Genomic DNA, 20,649 nt, shown 5'->3' with positions numbered 1-20,649 from the left:
ATCTTGCTTGTTTCCAACCCTTTTATCAGGCTACAGCATGCTCAGGCTTCCAGGAAACCCCGAAGTTATGGCTGACCCAGCTTTATTTAGTGCTTGACAGAGAGTGAGGAGCCCAGAAACCCTGCAACCATTAGGTCCAAAGCTTCCAGGTTCATTCACTCTTCCCAGGGCTTCCAGTCTCCCAGTTCCCTTCATCCTGTTGGGGCTCCAAGCAGAGCATCCAAGTTGTGCACTGCAGTCAGTGTCTTGAAGCTGAGCTCCCTTCCTCAATTTCAACATTTTCAAAGACTGTTTTTAACAAAATATTTGTATTTATCTTTAAAAAAAAATTAATAAATACTTCCACATCAAATATTGACATTTCTACCTTTGTTTCTAATATAAAGAATTTTCATCACACACACAAGTTTCCCACAAGGCAGATACTTCTGCTTTCAACCAGCTCTGCTCACAATTTTTTCATGTATTTATCATTATGATATGCCAGTAAGACAGAAAAGTACAACCATCCTCATGTTACAGGGAAGGAACAGGCTTGCCAACTGGTAAAGAGGACTTCAAACAAGATACATCAAGGAATGGTGATAACAGCTTGCAGTTAAGCAAGGGAGGTCAGGGTGGAAAGTAGGTGAGACAAGGTAACAGGAGCAAGAGACCCCCTGGGAAGGATAAAATAAGTGTAAAGTGGCCACCTCAAATGCCCGTACACAAACACATGCAGCCAGAGAAACAGGAGCAGCTAGAGCTCCGCATCTGGATACAGAGCTATGACATCACTGGAATCACTGAGACATTATGAGATCAGTCATACAAGCTGAGTTCTGGGATGCTTGGATGGATGGATGGATGGATGGATGGATGGACAGATGGGACAGACAAAGGCTCTCAAAGGAAATACTAAAACATTGCCCAGGAGCTCAGGGATGATGTCAGGAAAGCCAAAGCTCAGCTAGAGTTGAAACTTGCAAAGGCCATCGGGGACAAGAGCTTCTACTGCTACATTAGCATTAAAAGAATAAACAAATGTGAGCCTGCTGCTGAATGGGATGTGATTTAGTGACAGTGGGCACAGATAAGGCTGAGGTGCTCAATGCTCCCTTCGCCTCAGCCTTCACTAGCAAGGTCTCCCAGGCTGTTGTGCCTAGAGAGGGGAGTAAAGGAGAACTATCTTCTCCTTGGAAGAGGACTAAGGCAAGTATCTCTTGAGAAATCTTGACTCATCCAATGTGATGAGATCACACATGCCCTGTGAGGTGAGGCTGAGCTTGTTTAGCCTGGAGAAGGGTTTAGGGAGCACCTAATAGCAGCCTTTCAGTGCCTACAAGGAGATTGAAACAGGGGAGGTTCCAGATGGATATAAGTGGGCGGGGGAAATCACAATCACAATGCTTAATCATAATTAAGCATTGGAACAAATTGTCCAGAGACACTGGAAAACCTCTGCCCTTGGAAATTTTCAAGATCCGACACAACAAAGCCCTGAACAATATCGTCTGAATTCCTTATCAACCTGCTTTGAGCAGCAGGCCAGACTAGAGATCTTACAAGGTCTCTTCCAATCTGGACAGCTCTATGAATTATCACAGAGAGTTTAAGTGAGTTGCCTGAGATCCAACACAAAATGGTGGGAAAAGAAATGGGCTCAGGACTTGCCAAGACTTCAGCTCACCTATTTCCCTTCCTGATGCACCTCCTCTCTCACCAGCTCAAAATAACATAATGTTTTTAGAGACTACACATACACCATTGCATCCAGGAATATCCTCTAATTCCCAGGTCTGAATCTGGCACCATACCACCTCCTGACTGCATCTGGAGCTCCCATATCACCTTTGTGAGACTGGAACTTCATAGCCATCCTCCTTGCCCTGACCCTGTCTTGTGCACCATACTAAATAATCTCAGGTACTTCTCTTGGAAAGCTCATATGCTACAAGAGATGTTGAACTGGATAACCAGCATCCAGAACACCAGCGTACCACAGTGTGACTCAACACATAAATCAGGACACAACTCCTCTGTTGATTTCCTGATCTAGTGGAACTCCTGAGAACCTTCCCATAGCCATGACTCATAGGGAGGGTGGGGAAGATTACTCCAGCATTGTTTGCATAAACAAGGATGACTGACCATTTCTTCTACATATATATTCTCACTGTTGTCTTCTGGATTGTTTATTTTTAATCTTTAATTTCACTCCCACTCTTTTCCATTGCTCCATGCTAGTTAGTTGACCCTCACTGTCCTCTGAATATTTCCCTTTGGGAGGAAAAATTTTGACTCTTTAGTATCTCAGCATCAAATAGAACACTGTTTCTTGAGCTACACTCTCAGACATTCCCCCCCTCAAATTTCCAGTGTTGCATTTCCATTCTCTCTGTAAAAGAGACCTTTGGGATTAACAAATATTGCACATTTATCAGTTAATTGTTATTTAAATCTTAAAAGTCTTCTAAATTTAAATCTTTTAATTGAAATCAAGTTATTATCAAATGGCAGATCTTCGTGATGGTATAAGTTAGGTGATTGGATAATACATACTAGGATAAGACATCACTAGGAAGCTCCCTGGTCTGGTACGGTCTTCCGATTACTACCCACTGTTGGTTATACAAGCTGGCAGTGATGAGGTTGCAGAGAGAAGTCCTGCAGTGATCAAAAGGGACTTCAGGGCACTGGGGCGACTGGTTGAAGGATCAGGAGCACAGGTAGTGTTTTCCTCTATCCCTACAGTGGCAGGGAAGAATACTGAAAGGAGCAGGAAAACACACCTGATCAACACGTGGCTCAGGGGCTGGTGCCATCGGAGGAATTTTGGCTTTTTTGATCATGAGGAGGTTTACACGGCACTGGGCCTGCTAGAGACAGATGGAGTCCAGCTGTCTCACAGGGGGAAAAGGATCATTGCTCATGAATTGGCGGGGCTCATTGAGAGGGCTTTAAACTAGGTTTGAAGGGGGAAGGGGATAAAACCAGGCTCACTAGAGATGAGCCTAGGGTTGGCGTGCCGATGCCAGGGGTGAAATCGATAGCCCAGCTCAAGTGCATCTACACCAATGCACACAGCATGGGCAGCAAACAGGAGGAGCTGGAAGCCATTGTGCAGCGGGAGAGATATGACTTAGTCGCCATCACAGAAACATGGTGGGGCGACTCTCATGATTGGAGTGCTGCAATGGATGGCTATAGACTCTTCAGAAGGGACAGGCGAGGAAGGAGAGGCGGTGGGGTGGCCCTGTATGTTAGGGAGTGTTTCGATTGTGTAGAGCTCAATGATTGTGATGATGATACGGTTGAGTGTTTATGAGTAAGGATGAGGGGGAAGGCCAACGAGGCAGATATCCTGCTGGGAGTCTGTTATAGACCACCCAACCAGGATGAAAAGGTGGATGAAGCATTCTACAAGTGGCTGGCAGAAGTCTCACAATCACTAGCCCTTGTTCTCGTGGGGGACTTCAGCTTCCCGGACATCTGCTGGAAATACAACACGGCAGAGAGGAAACAGTCTAGGAGGTTCCTGGAGTGTGTGGAAGACAACTTCCTGACACAGCTGGTAAAGGAGCCTACCAGGGGAGGTGCCTCACTCGACCTGCTGTTTACAAACAGAGAAGGACTGGTGGGAGATGTGGTGGTCGGATGCCGTCTTGGGCTTAGCGACCATGAAATGATAGAATTCTCCATTCTTGGTGAAGTAAGGAGGGGGGCCAGCAAAACCGCAACCATGGACTTCCGGAGGGCAGACTTTGGCCTGTTCAGGACGCTGGTTGAGAGAGTCCTGTGGGAGACGGTCCTGAAGGGCAAAGGGGTCCAGGAAGGCTGGACATTCTTCAAGAAGGAAGCCTTAAAGGCGCAGGAGCAGGCTGTCCCTGTACGCCGTAAGAAGAATGGGCGGGGAAGACGACCGGCCTGGCTGAACGGGGAGCTCTTGCTGGGACTCAGGAAAAAAAGGAGAGTTTACCGCTTGTGGAAGAAGGGGCAGGCGACTCAAGAGAGTACAGGGATCTCGTTAGGTCGTGCAGAGAAGAAATGAGAAAGGAAAAAGCCCAGCTAGAACGCAATCTGGCCGCTGTCGTTAAAGACAACAAAAAAAGTTTTTACAAATATATTAATGACAAGAAGAGAGCCAAGGAGAATCTCCATCCTTTATTGGATTGTGGTGACAATTGGGAACATTGTCACCGAGGATGAGGAAAAGGCTGAGGTACTTAATGCCTTCTTTGCCTCAGTCTTTAACAGGCAGACCAGTTATCCTCAGGGTACTCGGCCCCCCGAGCTGGAAGACAGGGATGGCAAGCAGGATGAACCTCCCATAATCCAAGAGGAAGCAGTCAATGACCTGCTACGCCACCTGGATGCTCACAAGTCTATGGGGCCGGATGGGATCCACCCGAGAGTGCTGAGGGAGCTGGCGGAGGAGCTCGCCAAGCCACTCTCCATCATTTATCAGCAGTCCTGGTTAACGGGGGAGGTCCCGGATGACTGGAGGCTTGCCAATGTGACGCCCATCTACAAGAAGGGCCGGAAGGAGGATCCGGGGAACTACAGGCCTGTCAGCCTGACCTCGGTGCCGGGGAAGATTATGGAGCGGTTCATCTTGAGGGCGCTCACAAGGCATGTGCGGGACAACCAGGGGATCAGGCCCAGCCAGCACGGGTTCATGAGAGGCAGGTCCTGCTTGACCAACCTGATCTCCTTCTATGACCAGGTGACCCGCCTAGTGGATGAGGGAAAGGCTGTGGATGTGGTCTACCTGGACTTCAGTAAGGCCTTTGACACCGTCTCCCACAGCATTCTCCTAGAGAAGCTGGCGGCTCACGGCTTAGACAGGTGTACTCTGCGCTGGGTCAAAAACTGGCTGGACAGTGTGGCCCAGAGAGTTGTGGTGAATGGAGTTACATCCAGTTGGCGGCCGGTCACGAGTGGTGTTCCCCAGGGCTCAGTTTTGGGGCCGGTCTTGTTCAATATCTTTATCAATGATCTGGATGAGGGGATGGAGTGCACCCTCAGTAAGTTTGCAGACGACACCAGGCTGGGTGGGAGCGTTGATCTGCTCGAGGGTAGGAAGGCTCTGCAGAGGGACCTGGACAGGCTGGATCGATGGGCCGAGGCCAACTGTATGAGATTCAACAAGGCCAAGTGCCGGGTCCTGCACTTCGGCCACAACAACCCCATGCAGCGCTACAGGCTTGGGGAAGAGTGGCTGGAAAGCTGCCCAGCAGAGAGGGACCTGGGGGTGTTGGTCGACAGCCGGCTGAACATGAGCCGGCAGTGTGCCCAGGCAGCCAAGAAGGCCAATGGCATCCTGTCCTGTATCAGAAACAGAGTGGCCAGCAGGAGTAGGGAAGTGATCGTGCCCCTGTACTCGGCACTGGTGAGGCCGCACCTTGAATACTGTGTTCAGTTTTGGGCCCCTCACTACAAGAAGGACGTTGAGGTGCTGGAGCGTGTCCAGAGAAGGGCAACGAGGCTGGTGAGGGGTCTGGAGAACAAGTCTTATGAGGAGAGACTGAGGGAACTGGGACTGTTTAGCCTGGAGAAAAGGAGGCTGAGGGGAGACCTCATCGCTCTCTACAACTACCTGGAAGGAGGTTGTAGCAAGGTGGGTGTCGGTCTCTTCTCCCAAGTAACTAGCGATAGGATGAGAGGAAATGGCCTCAAGTTGCGCCAGGGGAAGTTTAGATTGGATGTAAGGAAAAATTTCTTTACTGAAAGAGTGGTTAAACATTGGAACAGGCTGCCCAGGGAAGTGGTTGAGTCCCCATCCCTGGAGGTATTTAAAAGACGAGTAGATGAGGCACTTAGGGACATGGTTTAGTGGACATGGTGGTGTTGGGTCGACGGTTGGACTCGATGATCTTAGAGGTCTTTTCCAACCTCAATGATTCTATGATTCTATGATTCTATAAACAGTAATAAATATAAAGTGACACAGAAATAAATCCTCTTAACAGGAATATGGATTAATTTCCACTACTATGATCTGTTTATAAAAGAAAGAAAACATTACTATGTAAACCATAGGAGGAGGTATCTGCAGAAAAAAAATACATCAGATACCTTCGACCTCCCCAGCAAGACGAAAGAAACTGCTGCCAGAAGTAGCAAAACGGGTGCTTTAGATAGAAAGACAAAATGAATGAGAAAATGAAAGCATAAGGAAGGGACTGGTTCAATATAGTAAAATTAACAGAGGCTATGGAAAGGTTCACATTTCATTAGACAGCAAGGATTGTCACAAGCCAACTATTCACCTCACTGGGTTCATTGGACCGTGAATTTCCCAAAACATTTGTGGAATGATTACTACTTGCTTCCCGATCAGCTAAATGCCAGATTGGGTTTTTTTTTGCTAAAGACTATCTCATTTCCATGTTTAAAAAGTAATATTGCTAGAGAGTTGATTATTGTTTCATCCTAAGCAGTAACTTCAGTGCTGTTTTGACACATAAATCCTACCTCTAAAAATTAGCAATCTAAAATCTCACTCCTGTTTCCACTAACTTTGAGATCTCAGGATGAAATTTACAGAGAGAGAAATAAAAAAGACACCTTGCTAATAATCCCAGAGGAAGGACTAGCTAAAAACAAGCGTGGATTTCAGGGGTGTGTTTTGATTATTGGTTCATTTCTTGAGACCACTGAGGAAGAAATGAGACTGTAGGCAGGAACTGAAGTCAGGGAACCTGGCAAACCAGGAGGAGAAGAGAAGCTGGCAAGAAAACACTGTGTGCAGGGGGCTATGCTATAATTCCGTTCACTGCAACTTATCAGATTGGCAAACTCTCCAAATGTCACCAAAGTGAAAGGGAAAAGCCAGACCCTACAGCTATCTGTTGGGTAGGTGCAATCCAAATCAAATAGCTCAAACTGGGATCCCACATTGATTCCTGATGCAGCACAAGCTGTTACATAGTACACCTGCCATCTCTCTTCCTACTAGGCTCAGGCAGCTTCTTTTTCCACTTCTCAGCACCTCTTGTAGCGCCTTATAATTTGAAGTAATGTGTTTTTTTAATTTATGCATTAGTCTGATCTGTATTGAAATTGATGCATAAAGTTCATCCCTGTCTCCTCTTCTGCCACAACGGGCTCCGATCTCCAGTTTTCATTTCATGGTTAATTACAAAGCACTAAATTAAAATTAGGACAAAGGTGAGTACAGTAGAATTTAATAGAAAAAAAAGACCTAAATTCAAACATACCATTCATAGAAATAACTGTATAATGTAGTGGGTGCCCATTTGTATAGCCCAAAGACTTTCTTGGTGCCTATCAGTTTGCTTCTGTGCATGCCCACAGCCTGACTGCTTCAGTGCCTACCTCTCTTCAGCCCGTCAGCATCCACAGACAACATCCCTCTGCTTACGTCCAGCCGGCATTTCTAGGCCATGCTTCATGCACACTAACAGGATTAAGCTCTTCACAAAATACAGCCGTAATCTTTTTCCATGTGGAGAGTGAGAGCAGAAAACCACCCATGCATTTAAACAGCAGCACCGCAGAAAGGGGCCGTGTGGACGCTCCCAGCCTGTGCCCTCCAGCACAGCTCCCTGACCAGCTGGCTGTGGGCGAGCCTAGGCTACATGCCAACTTACTCAGGGTTGCCTACTGTGGAGAGAACTGAAGATGGATTGGGTCTGAAAGAGAGCAGAAGAAACTTAGGTCTCATCTATAACTGTAAGGATTATGGGGCACTGCTCTAGCAGGGTGTCTGCTGCTCCAATGACTCTGCATTTCACGTAAATCAGTCCACAGAGATCCTGGGAAGCAAAGCGCCCTATGCACAGTGCAAAGATTGTGTAAGACCACTTTTAAAAAAAAAACATTTTTTCAGAGATCATTTGTTTGAGACATCAAAAAGAAAGATCTCCAGCTCCACAAATGAGTGCACACACACTCACTACTTCATCACTTCTGCAATTATTCACCAAACATGCTGACTTTAATCCTGCTCAAGTCAATAAACTGCTAAGATCCTAAATTTAAGCACCTGAGGTAGTTTTTGCTGGTTATGGGCTTAGGCTAATATTCTAAATCCATCTCTTTTCCCTTCATTGTTACCTTAAGAAGCAACAAAATACAAACCCAAACATAAATTTCCATAAGGATTTCCCCGGTTTCAAAGGTGTTCTCCTAGACAATTCTGCTTTCCACCTCTGCACAGGAGAAGCACAAGCCATGGCACAGTCCAGCAGCAGTTTGCATGCGCCAGCACTGAGTGAGCAGAAATGATCCTGCATCTGTATGCAGGGTTTTCTCACCTACAGCTAGGATGACTTAGCAGAACAGCCCGCATTCCTTATGCACTATCACAGCTCCAGCCACAGTTACAAATACCTTTGCTGACTTACTGAAACAGTCTTAATTTGTCCCCTAGTCAAACTATAATCTGTGATGAACTGTTATGGAAATGGACAACACTTGGTGCTCTGTCCTGATCCCTTTATAATCTAAATATTGACACTCCTCAGGAACAGCAGGAGCAAGGTGTTTGCCTGATAAACCTCCCAGTTCCATTTTAGAAAGGGTGCAAGGGAAAAATTATGTTTCTTTAAACTTGTAGTGTAATAAATTTTGTAGCCTTGTGGTATGTTTCTGCCAGAAAACTGTCTGTTCAGTACAGCTTGCCCTCCATACTATTCTTTCAGAGAGCATAAATAAATTATTCCTTTTCTTCTCTCTTTAAAGAAACAGTATACAAGATCCTGAGCATACTAAAGTCAGTGGCAGCTCAAGAGTGCTCACTGGAGAAGCACTGCATATTACAGGACCAAGCCTAAGTAGAAAGTGTCTGAGTGTGTTAACACAACCCCAGAGAAAAGACAGTTCAAGGCTGAAGTTCATGTGAGGAGACTGGTTGATATCATAAGCTGTGAAACTGCAACTCCTCTAACTGATGGGTTGTAGCAAAATGCTGAGTGTCTGGCCCTCTAGTGCTTTTTACAAACGTGTTGATTTATCTTGTTTTGCTTCAGGTATTCTGCAAAACCAGCATGAATATTACAGAAATTGGGCAATCACTAAATATGTATAATCTTTCATGTTTTCTACACAGGGAAAACAGAAATTCTGGGCAATCAGCATTTCTAGGGGCTTCCTGGTTTTTTCTTTTCTTCCCAGGTAGGTAGAAATCAAATGAAGAGAAATATAACCTTCAGCTTGCTAGAACGAACATAGAGACCTGGATCATTAGAAAGTCTTCTTCTGTCTTTCCAGACTGGACAACTGTCATTTGATCCTCAGACACAATTGTGGCAGCACGGTTGAACTTTGCATGTTCCGCTAACTCAGTGGTGTAGCGGGTGTTGTCAACCTTGTATTTTTACCTAGACACACAACTGTACATCTCTCTCTCCTATTTGAATACATATTGTGTATTGTGAAATACACCCCAAAAATCAATCAGTTTAGCTTCAGATCTCTTATCCTTCCACCATACAAAGCTCAATCATGCCCCACAGACACTGCGGTTGCTGTTGTTACTGTGTTAGTGCAGAGGCTCTGGTTTGAATCAGTCCTCACCATGTCAGGTGATAAACACAGGACTAGAAATGGTCTCAGCTCCAGAGGACTCACTATTTGTTGTAAAATAGTGAGTTTAGTCCAGAGCAGTAAAAACTGATTAAATTACAAATGTTATTCTAGACAAACAGCAGTAAAATCTTCACACTATGTCATAACATCGCAAATTCTCCATTGGCCAAACACTGCTGAAGAAACTATTTAGAAGTACTTCTGAATCCTGACATATATTTATTGGAAATATTTCACTCTTCTTCCTGTAAAAGCCAGATGCATTCGTTATGATGAACTGTACTTTATCTGCCCAAGCTGAGCCTCAGGGCACTGTAATGAAGTGGTGGAAATTTGGTTTGGGAGGCAAAGAAAATACTTTGTGCTTACTTGATTTAAAAGAAAAAGAAACCCAGCTGTTCAGATGTTTGGGAACCTTGATGTGTGGGCAAAGCACAGGTGATCCAGTCTAATATTCACGTCAGCTCCCTTCTTGCACTGCGCCCCACATTCCACAGCCACCACTTAACTGGCTGTAAAGGGTAATTTCAGTTGCACATTAATTGTGCCATGGACACATTCTGTATAGCTCAGAGGTTATACAAAGTTCATTGGCTCAGGTGCAGCACTGCACAAACAAGGTTAAACAGCTTTCAGTGTCGGTTCAGATCTGGAAGCAGTTTAGCCATTTTTATATGATCTGGAACACGAAGAATAAGCTCTACTGACCCAAGCCAGCTCCTTTCACTGTATGTCTGGACCACAGTACAAAACCAGGAAAACTCAGAAGTGCAACACCAGCACCTTTAACTTCATGGAGCCACATTAGATCCAGCAAGCTCCTGCTCAGGAAGGTCTTTCCTGATCCAAGCTGGTGCTAGACAGATGCACTCAAATATCCATGCTCATGAGGAATCTTAAGCATTGAAAAAATGCAGAGCAGATCCACCTGAGTGGTTCTTTGTGGAGGGAGCCTCAGGACTCAGCCAAAGGTGGGAAACTGTGCTGGATCCACAGTGACTATGCAGAACCCATCAGGCATCTCTGTAACACAGGAAACTTCAGGGTATCCTGTGGCATTCATCCATCTGTGTTACAGCATTTTCAAGTTACCTCAGCTTCACATTACTCTGAACAATGAAGTGATTGAACTTTCGTTACTCTTTGAAGAACATGCAAAAACCTCAGTACTGGTTATACAATGCACGCCAAGAAATAAAAATTTACGTGCTGTGATACAAAGCCACAATCATAATCTGAAATTCACCTCTTCCAAATATCAAGGCAAGAAGTCTCACAGCACGTCTGGCAACTCCCAGCAGAAATACATGCATTGACTTCCAAAGATAAGACCTCATGGCGAGAGACAGTTCTTAAGAAGGTATAAAGAAAAACTGACTTGCTGTGACTCACACTCAGAAGCACAAAACCTGACAAACATTTGAAGGTTAGCTGTGCTGAGCTGTGAATCTTCTGACCCAGGTCCTGCAGTCATATAAACACCTCTTGGTAGCTGGAGTTCAGAAAAGAGATGCTATGCCATGGACTGAATATGAACTTCAGTAGGCAGACCTTCAAGCAGTATCTCAACAGAGTATTAGGGGGTTTTATATATACACACACACACAGACAAAAGATCTAAATATCAAATTACATATAATCTAGTGTGAGTGCTCACCAGAAGAATCTGCCATCTCCTGTAAACAGAATCTTGCACTGGATTTAACCTTGTCCTATATACTGCATAAATAAAGCAATTCCTCTTATTTTTCATTCATATTATAGTCAGTAATTTATACAGTCTGCATAACACATAACTTCTAGAGAGTATTTTGAGTTAGGATTTAATCAGACTTCTACACAAGCCTTTGGATAAACTACAGGGGAGAAATCCTAGGCTTGCTTCATTCACTGAATATGATTTAAAATGATGTGTCAGGATTTTTTTATTCACTTCTATGCAAAATAATCTAACTCTCCATGATTCCTTGTGATTGGGATACTATTTAACCAGACTATTGATGGATACTGTTTAGCAATGAGAATTAAATTCTCGAGCCCACTAAAATCTACTTACATGATCTTAACCACCTATGCACTGATTAACTCTGGAGTCCCAGCCAGGTATCCAGGGTGAAAGAACACTACAAGAACGCAGAGGAAACACTGTGATGCTGCAGAATGGTGTAGGATGGGAGCTTTAGGAAGGATAAAAGGAGATTTAGGAGACTTAGCCTTGAAAAAAAGTCTACAGGCTCTACTCTGTTTTCCTCATGGCTCCACAGCAAAGAATTTTATGCACCAAGGTGGAGAGTGACAGATGTCTGATAAACTCCAGCAATACCAGCCTGGCTGTCAGGCACCGAGGGACTTGTTGCCAATCATTATAAGCTTAAACACCACCATAAGCACTATTTGCACCAAACCTAAAGCACAAAGGAGTACAGCTAAAATTCTGTTCTTTCGCCAGCATATTTGAACAGAAAAATAACAGTATTAAGAGATAATGTTGACATTTAATCTGTCAATATGCCTTGGAATTATCACCAAGATAAAGGCAGCACGGGGGATTGGTTCGGGCTCAGAATTATTGACCAAAAGACTCTTTAGGGGGAAAAATTCACCCTCTGTGCATAACCATGGCGTGTGCAGAAATTTCAGTCACATAGATCTCCTATGCAACTGTGATGGGACTCTCAGGGCTAGATGAAATAAATATCAAGTTTTGCAATAGTGATTGAAGAAGGGATGTCATGTAATACCCATCTTAATTTGGCTGTCCTTGTATACCTCCTCAGACATCAACTTGAGGACATATTTGCAGAATAGCCTTCCTCCAAATACAGCAGCAGACTACATTATAGACTTTATATACATAAAATCCTGACTGGACACTTCTGTTACCCAGAATATCATTTATTATAAGAAATCCCTGGGGAACAAAACATGTCCCTGGATTAACATGAATTTATTAAAGCTACCATTAGAGCTTTATTAAAAATATCTAAAATGAGTACCTCTCAAAATCTCTCACAGGCTAAAGGAAGATGTTAGAAGATAATTACTGAAGAACTCTGACTCTATCAGTAGGCTAAACGGTATCAGAAACAATTTAGCCGAACTCGCATTTAAATTGAAGAACATGATTTCTTGGTGTAGTTCCATCTGAAGAGAGAAGTTAAGCTCCACATACATTACAAATCCTGATTTCAGTACACCAGATGAACAGTCCAAACTCAGTTTCACAGATAATAGATGACAAATACAGCACAGGAATCGAGTGTTTGAGGTTCCTAGGATTACTTCTTTTCTGCCATTGTAACTATACTCCCACCATCTACTGCTGCAAGAGTTGTATTTAATTTTTTCCAAACTTAAAATATGTTCTCTTCACCAGCAAACTGTGATTTAATATAGTTCTGTTTAGCGTAATACCATTTTCTATTAATATTGTGATGTGTCCTAACTTTATAATATTTCATTACAGATACAGCTTTAGATATGTTCATATGAGCTAAATTAAACCATTATTCAAATTCTGGCACATTGTCAGATACAAGAGCGAGCCAGCAGGAGGAGGAGGAAGATGCTGACAAAAATTCTGTCTGAGCAAATTAATTCATCATTAATTATTCTATTGAAGGCTTGAAGATGTACCAGCAGAATTCTGTAGCGAGAAATGTCATTTTTTTTTCAAAACAAGCCCTGTAGTATTTCTCTTTTATAATTTCTTGCAACAGTTAAGATAAAAGACTGATCTGATCAAACTAATTTATTGTTTCTTTTTACTAATCTGCCTTATATTAAAATAGACTTTCCAAAAAAAAATTAAGATTTGTCCTTTGTGGCAGAGAAATTTCACCGTGAAAAACACACAGATAAAGGACACGGTAATGGGGAAAATTCTGATGTAAATGACATCACAGAAGAAAGTTTTGGGACAAAACAAGGGAGATATGTATATAATTTCAAATCATCCCATAATCATGTTGCCACATTGATGGGACACTCCACGAAAGGAATCCTCAGAAGGAATTAAGGAGGAGTCAAGTCCAGACAACTTCAGAAAAATCATTTTATATTTAAGGAGGATGTGGAAAAAGGTAGAGCAGCTTTCTAGACTAGCAAGTAAATAGCACTTTAAGATAACTTTTGCTAATGGAAGACAGCAGACCAGGTTGGCTATGCAGCAACAAACAAGACAGAGATAAGAAGGAGAAGAGCTACAGAGAGCCCTGAGAAAGAAAATGGAAATTTCAGCTTTTTTTGCTATGATGGGGAAGTAACAGTAGGAAGATAACTTCGTGTCCATGGGACTGAACAAGAGCAAGCGGAAAATCTAAGACAAGGAGAAGAGTTAGTTGCAAGTTCATGGTGGATAATAGCAATAACAGCAATTACCATTGCTACTCCCAGATTTTATTGCAAAAGAGTACACAGACAAGCTGGCAGAGGGAAGTGTACAGGAAATTCCTGATATACATATTCTCTTAATGTTTCCAACTGTTTCACCGACTTTTTCCTGCTCCATGGGAACCCTTTCCCTCCTGAGAAAACTAACGTAAGTAGTTTCATATAGCTTGATTATTGTTAGTAGCTGTCAGTGTTTACTTTTTTTTTAAAAAAAAGTAAATGGTTTAATAGTAAGTAGTCACAATTAAACAAAAGACCTGGTGCTTGTCTCACATGAAATGGCATAAAGCAAGAGCACGCTGAAGCCAACAGGGGCACACAAGGGTAATTGAAAGGATGTGGTGCAATTATGGATCAACCAGGAGCGATGGAGAATCAGGTCCAAAATACCTGGATCCCATTCCTGATCTTACTCTTTGCCATTTTCTTGGATATTCGTATTTCTATGAACATCTGACTGGTGAAAACCATCTTTTCTGAATCATCTTAATAACCAGTTATTAGTTATACAATTTTGGATTTGGATTTGAGTATCACCAAATGTCAACCTAAGTGTTAATTCACCAGTGGTTTTACAGAAAAGGCTAATTAAGCAACTTTTTTAATGCAGTACTGATCAGTAGTATGGTCAATATTTAATGTTGTTATTTGTCCATGCATCTAGCAGAGAGCAAGACGACCCTCTTCCCACCACAAAAGAGCCACGATTGTGCCAGAAACCGTATTTGCTACTTGCTCCAAAAGCAGCAGTGTTTCCTCGTCACAGAACAATTCAAACAATAGCTAAATATGATTCAAAAACATCTAGTATTTACACAGAAGACCAATTACAATTATAGTGAGTATAAAAGAAAGCATTTGGGAGGCATATGTATCTTTACATGTCATTTCAGATCAACACCTACTTAAAAGAGGGCTAGGAAGGATTGCTCTATAGAAAAGTATCCTATTCTTCCACTGGAGCTACTGGTTCTGAACAGTGGAGGTAGAGACTTTGATGCTCTGGAAGGCCAGGCAGTCCTTTCCCATACGGCAATCCCAGCACCTGGGTAACGGGAGGCCTGACCGGAGCAGCAGCTCCGGCACTTCGCTGTCTGGTCATCATTCTCCATACGGCAACTGCAGCTCTTTTTCAAGCGCTCACACGTGCTTTCTACTTTCCCCAAGTTCTCCACCTTGTTACTCTCTTTCCCCAGGCACCTTTCCCCTCCTCATCGTGCACGTCCCAGGCCCCTGACCCACGCTTAGGTATTGCGTACTCAACAGCTGCTGCAGTTGTCCTCTCCTGGCACGAGTGTGGTGGCAGGCATGCTGTCAGCGGTCTCCGTGTCCCCCCTGGGGCACTCGTCCTCTGAACCGTCTCATTCTCACGGGCTCAGCCCTCCCCAGAGAGGACCCTTCACCCCACGCGGCACGCGAGGCCAGGCTGCACACCCGCCGGGCAGCCGCCCCTCGCAGCCAGCCCTGCCCTCACTTCAGCAGCTGGCCGCCACCAGTGCGGCTGCCGGCACCTTCCCCCCGAGGCAGCTCCCACACCCCCGCGGCGGCTGACACAGCCCGGTGCGGCACAGGGCCCCAGGCTCCTCACAGCCTGAGGGAGCGGGGAGGCGGGCGGAGGGCGGGGAGCCGGCCCTCCCCTCACGGCCACCGCGCTCTCGGCAGAGCAGCTGACCCCGGGCACGGTACCTGGGGCTATGCCTGGCCAGGGCCAGCCCCCCACAGGGGCTGAGCCCGCCGCCCGCCTTTTCCCGTAACCGCCGCCCGAAGGCGGCGGCCGCAGGGAATCGAAACCGGGCCCCCCCCGCGCATGCGCACGCCGCTCCCGTCCCCCTCCGGCTGCCCGCTGCCCCCTCCCCGCCCGCCGCCGGAGGCGTCGCCCGCTCTGCTGAGCATCCCGCCCGCCCCGCCGCCGCGCTGCTGGCCAATAGCGAGAGAGCGCGCACCGGCCGCACAGCAACGTCACAGAGTCGGCCCCGCCCCTCCTGCCCTCCGCCCGGAATCCAATGAAAGAGAACGTGCAGCACGGGGCTCTTCCCCGCCTCCCGCGATGTCACAGCCACCTCCTCCCTTCCCCTGCACCGACCGGGCGGCGGGCCCAATCAGAGCCTGCCTGGTGCCCTGGCCCCGCCCCACCCGCCCAGTGACCTCACGGCACCTTCTTCAGCGGCGGAGACGTGCAGCCAATCAGCGGTGCAGGAAGCCGCGCAAGGTCCCCGCCCCCCGGCCGTAATCCCCTTGTCCCCGCCCCCTCGGCGTCCCCCCTTTCTCCTCTCTCCCCCCCAGCACCGAGCGCCAGGCGGCGGCGGCGGCGCAGCCCAGCCCAGTCCAGTCCCGTCCGTGCCGGCGGCGGCTCCTCCTCGGGCTCGGCGACATGGAGTGCGCTGCGGCGGGGGCCGAGTTCAACATCCTCCTCGCCACCGACTCCTACAAGGTGGGCGCGGGCACGGCGGGAGGGGGTCACCTCTGCGGGCGCCCTGGCGGCGCCGCACCGGACCCGCCGGGCCTGGCGTCGGGGCGCTCCATCCGCGGGGCGCCGAGCCAGGCCGTCCCCGCCGCCACCGGCTCCCTTCCCCTGCCCGCCTGGCCGGGGCCGGGAGGCCACCCCGAGGCGTGAGAGAGGGTGCCTGGCCTCGGGGCGGCGCGAGGGGGGGGACCGCGGAGGCCTGGCCGGGGACTGCCCCCCTCAGCCCCGTGCCGCGGAGGGGGCGGCCGAGCCCGCTGCCCCGCGGGGTGCCCGGGGCCGCGCTGCCGGGGGGGCGCCGGCGGCGGCTGGGCGAGAAAAGAAAGTGAAAGCGGGCGGGGCGGGCGCCGCCGCCCTGCGGGCGCGGAGCGGGGCGGGCAGGGCGCGAGGCCGCCCCTCGCCATGGCGGGCGCTCTGGAGGCGGGGGCCGCCTGCCGCCGCCGAGCATCCTCTGGCCCGCGGCGGCCGCCGGGCTGCTTTCCCTCCCTCGCCGGGGGCGGGAGCGGGCGCACATGTTGCCTCGGTAGGAGGGCGGAAAGCGAGCAGAGCAGTTGCCCTTTTTTTCCGTGTCTCGTTTCTCCTGCTTTGCTCCGCTCGGGCGGCGAAACCGTGCCGGTTGCTGGCTGCCTGCAGTTTTGATTCTGGCTGTGATGCAGAGCGCTCTGAGGAACCGGCTGAGTCGAAATAACGTATTTTCTCGTCCTCTGCTTAGTTTCTGGACATTGCGGTGTCAAATTTGCTAGGCAAGGTGTTTATTCAGAGTCGGGAATCACACTTCACAGTCCTCCCTTCATTCTGTGAAATTGCTCGAAAATAGCGTTGCTTGATAGCAATGGCCAAGTACAGGTGCATTCTCCACGCTCTGATCCGGTGATTTCTGACCCAGAAGCTCTTGATGTGCCTCACAACGTGAGTAATGCCCAGGCCCAAGTCCTGCTTCTGCGCAGCGTTGCATTAATGTAAGCATATGGTTTCTAGACACTGGGCAGGGCCAGCGTGTGACTCCCCAAGTCTGGTCGTACAGATGTGCCCTGTGTCTCCTAGACTGAAAAATTAACTTTTTTTCCTTCAGGAGCTGCGTTGCAATGTCAAAGAGGTTGTCGGTGCCCAAGACAAAACTACAGTAACAGTCCCGATTATCATTATAAAGCATTTATTATGTTATAGCTCTTTAAAGATTTGACCACTCGGATGGGTTTCGGGGGGGGGGAGGGTACTTCTAAACAGAGGAGTTGAAAAGAGAAAATACGATGTTATGGCCAGGTCTTGTTGCTGGCTAACTACCAAAGTACAAGCCTCAGTATGTGCTCCGCTTGCTGACTTGCGCTGTTGTACCTTTCCCAGCTCCTCTGTGATATTGTTATTATATGATGTTACATAAAGATGCTCTTTTTGTGAAGAAATTCTTAACGTTTATTGTTGCTGTTTGTGGGAAGGTGTGTTGGAAGACTGGAAGACGCTGGTAAATCTTAGAGCAGCTCACTCAGAGCATCCTAACACTGCTGTTGAGGGGTCACGAAACTGCTTTCATAAAGAGCACTGTAGCTAGATTAAGCCCTTGAAGAACTATGTTTGTTCGTTATCAAACTTATTCAGACATGGAAGATCCACTTTTCTTCCATGTCTGAGACTAATCACATTAAATACTGTAGGCCTGGCTTTAAACGGTATCTATTTTAAATATAACTTGCACACTACTTTTCCTAAATCCACTGGATCTGCTCTAGGATTAGTGGTAGTGAGGAGCGCTGGGATGACAGATGACCAGTTTGCTTCTGTTTTGTTTGCCGTTTCATAGGAAAGATGATTTGGTAACATTCCAGGAGTGGTAGAAATCTTAAAGAGGTCAAGTAAAGGCCTGAGGTTTTTTTCCAGTTTAAAACTGAGTTTGGATGATGTTTTCTGTGGCAGCTAGGAGCATTTTGTATTATATTAAAAACAGTTGAAATTGTGTCCTTTGCTTTATTAGGACTGTTCAATTTGTCTCTCTTTCTGTATGCTTTTTTCCAAATCTTAGGAACTCCAGCGTCTTTGAACAATGCTTAAACAAGTAGCTTCTTTTATCTCGTTAGGTAATATGAGTAAACATCACTTACCTTCTCCTTGGATGATACTGTCATTTCCTAATCAATGAAGCACACTTAGTGAGAGTGCTTTCAGTAACAATTGCACTAAAATATCTGGTAGTTTTGCAACATCAAGCTTTTTACAGGAGTTACCAACACTCTTACTAGCAATTAAAACAAAAATGAGAATTGATCCTGCGTGTGTTTGGTTTTTTTTTTTTAGGTATTTCTGCTGTATCCACAATTGTAGCATCTGTCTGTGTGCAGTACCGTATGTAACATTCAGACTCTGAGGAAAAACATGTATCAGTGCAGAAGCTTACTTGGTGTAATCTATTGCAGTAGATGCCGATCCCTACAAACTGATGTTGGTGATGAAAGTCATGTGCCAATAAACAGCTTGGGGAAAATAAAATGTGCAGACCATCCTAAACAGTACAGCCCTAGCTTAGGCAGCTGTCCATGAGTAAAAAGTTCTGGTATCTCAGAGTCATATCTGTCACAACTCATTAGTTTGAGTGTTAGCTCCGGTGTCCCAGTTCTCTGTTGCTACAGTTGGAAATTTGGGGTGGAGAGAAAATTGGTTACTGGTTTAGTGCCTATAAAAATTCAGAAACAAACTAATTTGGTAGGCAAGGATTTGTCTGTTGACAGTTAATCCAGTCTCCCCTCCCTCTAAACTATCTTCCTCTGTGTGTGTGCATCATAGGACACTTCCTCTTAAGTCAAACAAGATTATCAAATATCCAGTTTCAAAATTTTAAAAGCTTTTTTTGAAAAACAACTGAGTATCATGATAATTTCTAGTATACTTGATATTTCTAGATAGGAATTGTTCCCAGTGGGTGAATTTCAGAGACTTGCTACACACTGGACCCAGTACTGAGCTTCCATTACAAACGGGGGCTTACTGAATTGTATAAGTGCTCCAGGATTTTAAGGCCGGGCTTCAAATTGTCCAGTTTTTTTTTCTTCTTGTGTACTTTGTTGCATGTTCTTAAGCTTCTCCAAATTCCCCAACAGTGTAATTCCTCCCATGTGCTGGATATTATATGCCATCCCCTCAGGGTCTGGGTGTGGGGACATGGTATGGTCTGTGTGCATCTTGCTGATAAATAACAGCTGTCTTTTTGAATCTTTGAATCATAAGACTTTCAAGAGATTCATCAATGCGGCGTTATCTGGGGAACCTCTTTCTTTGAATGTCCAGTATAGCAATGACGCTTTTAATAGTAAAGTTTTCTGCTAGTGACTCAGTATTACTGAAAAAGGGAAGCATTTGAAGTAGAAAATCCTTGTTGCTAGAAAGCTGCAAGTGAGGGGATATCAGCAGGCTCCTGGAACCTCACTGTTAATGCTGCACGATGTCTTACTCTTGTGTCTATACCAGGAAGTCCCGGCAGTCTTGCCCGTCTGTGACAGTAAGGGTTCTGTTCACTCATTGCGCTTCCCAAGCAAAAGGGTCCATGCCCTTCAGTTCCTCATTCATCTGACGTTGTTGACACACCACCTCTCCATTTTCTTTCTCTTTGATTCCCAATGCTTTGTTTATCCCATGTTTGTTTATTTCTGCACAGGCAAGAAATCTTCCAGGGTATACGTAGTCTGAAACTATATTGGGAAGATCAGCTTAGCAGAGCTGTGTTGTTCAGTCAGAAGATACCAGTGACTGGTGTATACCAGGCCTGGGTTGAATGGACCATGAGCTGCAAGTGGGGAAAGGCTATCAAAATGAGGACTGAACCTTGCTCGCTAAAGTAATAATAGTTTAATTTGCTTTTACCAATGAAATGTATTACTGTTGCTTGGAATGTTTCGTAATTAAGCTGATAGCTATAATAAGCTGCCATGCAATTACCCCATAGGAGGAGCTGACTTGCTATCTAGACTGTAAATGAGATCTGTTTCAGAATTCAGTTCTTTCTGGACGCTTCAAGGAAGCCTAAAAGATACGTTTTAACTCTGTATGCCTTACATGTTGAATTTTCAGTATTCGTCACTTTGAATGACTTCTTTTACTCTGTATGGTTGTAGGAGAACACTTACTTCTGAAGCACTTCACGTGAGTGTGTGTTTATTCCAGGCTCTGACAGCCTGTATATTCTTTATTTAGAAGACTAGAGGTATGCAAGGAAGAGACATGAGTACTCTTTAGCTTATTGGTTTTGACTAGTACTTAATGACTGCAAAATATTC

The 20,649-nt window shown here is 45.9% G+C and overlaps 1 protein-coding gene across 2 annotated transcripts in view; it reads left to right on the top strand.

Moving 5' to 3' along the window:
- The first annotated feature begins 16,233 nt into the window (after positions 1-16,233).
- Positions 16,234-20,649, top strand: part of NAMPT (nicotinamide phosphoribosyltransferase) — a 32,468-nt gene continuing 28,052 nt past the window's right edge. For both annotated transcript variants that reach the window (XM_076328599.1, XM_076328592.1), the window contains exon 1: positions 16,234-16,357. In XM_076328599.1, the coding sequence (XP_076184714.1) occupies positions 16,298-16,357 (60 nt within the window). In that variant the 5' untranslated portion in view covers positions 16,234-16,297. The remainder of the gene's footprint in view (positions 16,358-20,649) is intronic.

The sequence above is a fragment of the Aptenodytes patagonicus genome, chromosome 1 (assembly GCF_965638725.1).
Source record: "Aptenodytes patagonicus chromosome 1, bAptPat1.pri.cur, whole genome shotgun sequence".
NCBI lineage: Eukaryota > Metazoa > Chordata > Aves > Sphenisciformes > Spheniscidae > Aptenodytes > Aptenodytes patagonicus.
The sequence above is the reverse complement of the archived record's forward strand: the minus strand, read 5'-3'. Positions and strand labels throughout refer to the sequence as shown.